The sequence below is a fragment of the Dipodomys ordii genome, unplaced genomic scaffold, assembly GCF_000151885.1.
Source record: "Dipodomys ordii isolate 6190 unplaced genomic scaffold, Dord_2.0 Scaffold70, whole genome shotgun sequence".
In the NCBI taxonomy this organism is placed as follows: Eukaryota; Metazoa; Chordata; class Mammalia; order Rodentia; family Heteromyidae; genus Dipodomys; species Dipodomys ordii.
This window is the reverse complement of record NW_012267286.1, coordinates 6,771,712-6,772,792: the sequence shown is the minus strand read 5'-3', so window position 1 is coordinate 6,772,792 and position 1,081 is coordinate 6,771,712. Positions and strand designations below refer to the sequence as shown.

At 51.8% G+C, this 1,081-nt stretch overlaps 1 protein-coding gene across 2 annotated transcripts in view; it reads left to right on the top strand.

The window, feature by feature from the left end:
- Positions 1–829: 829 nt before the first annotated feature.
- Positions 830–1,081, top strand: part of Ostc (oligosaccharyltransferase complex subunit (non-catalytic)) — a 13,308-nt gene continuing 13,056 nt past the window's right edge. Inside the window, exon 1 of one of the 2 annotated variants that reach the window (XM_013023826.1) lies at positions 830–1,043. In XM_013023826.1, coding sequence (XP_012879280.1) covers positions 905–1,043 — 139 coding nt within the window. In that variant the 5' untranslated portion in view covers positions 830–904. The remainder of the gene's footprint in view (positions 1,044–1,081) is intronic. The other variant, XM_013023827.1, reaches the window with a different exon arrangement.

Here is a 1,081-nt window from a genome sequence, read left to right as displayed (position 1 = left end):
CTAGCAGCTTATTAGGATACCCAGTAAATGGGTCAATATTGCATGACCAAATGAGGCATGCTGTCTCCAAAATCCTCAGTGGTTCCCTAGGTTAGAGCACTAGTGAGATGCATCAATTACCCTTTCTAGATAGGGCTGGGAATGTGGCTTAGTGGAAGAGTGCTTGCCTAGCATACATGAAGCCCTGGGTTCGATTCCTCAGTACCACATACACAGAAAAAGCTGGAAGTGGAGCTGTGGCTCAAGTGGCAGAGCACTAGCTTTGAATAAAAGCAGCTCAGGGACAGTGCCCAGACCCTGAGTTCAAGCCCCAGGACTGACCAAAAACAACAACAACAACAAAAACCCTAGATAACATGTTAGCTATTATGAATAGTTATTATTGTTATCATCCCAATAACCTAGTTTCTCAATGTCTCGTGGTGGGGGAAGGGGAATAGTTATGGAAAAGGCGACTCTCGCCCAACCTTTCCATTCATCCTTCAGGGCTGAGAAACTGGAGCGTGCAATGTCCAATCATCTTCCAAGATTCTTGCGTCAGCAAGTGGGCGGGGCTCCGTTGCATTTGAATCTCTCCGCTTCTCCGGCTGGGCCACGTCCGAAGCTCTGCAGGTCCTTGAGGATACATACTCCAACAACTATCTATTAAAATAAATCAAGATCCTTCTTCGAGATGAAGTCGCGAAACAAGAAGGAAAATATACATATTAGTTAGGTCCCTAGGCGTTGTTTTTAACTCCTTTTGTTTTTCTTCTGTAGATATAAACCCTGCTTCCCAGCGTCGCGGACCTGCCGGGTCTTTCTTTGCGCGTGCGCAGATGTCAGGGAGGGCGGGCCTGCTTCCGGGTGGCGCGTGGGGGGGGGGGGGCCTGGAGGCCCGCCAGCTGGCCCTGCCGCCACCAACATGGAGGCCTTGTACCGGGTCCCGTTCTTGGTGCTCGAATGTCCCAACCTGAAGCTGAAGAAGCCGCCCTGGGTGCATATGCCGTCGGCTATGACGGTGTATGCGCTGGTGGTCGTGTCCTACTTCCTCATCACCGGAGGTAACTCGGGCGGTCGGGGCCCGGCGAGCTCCGGGGGG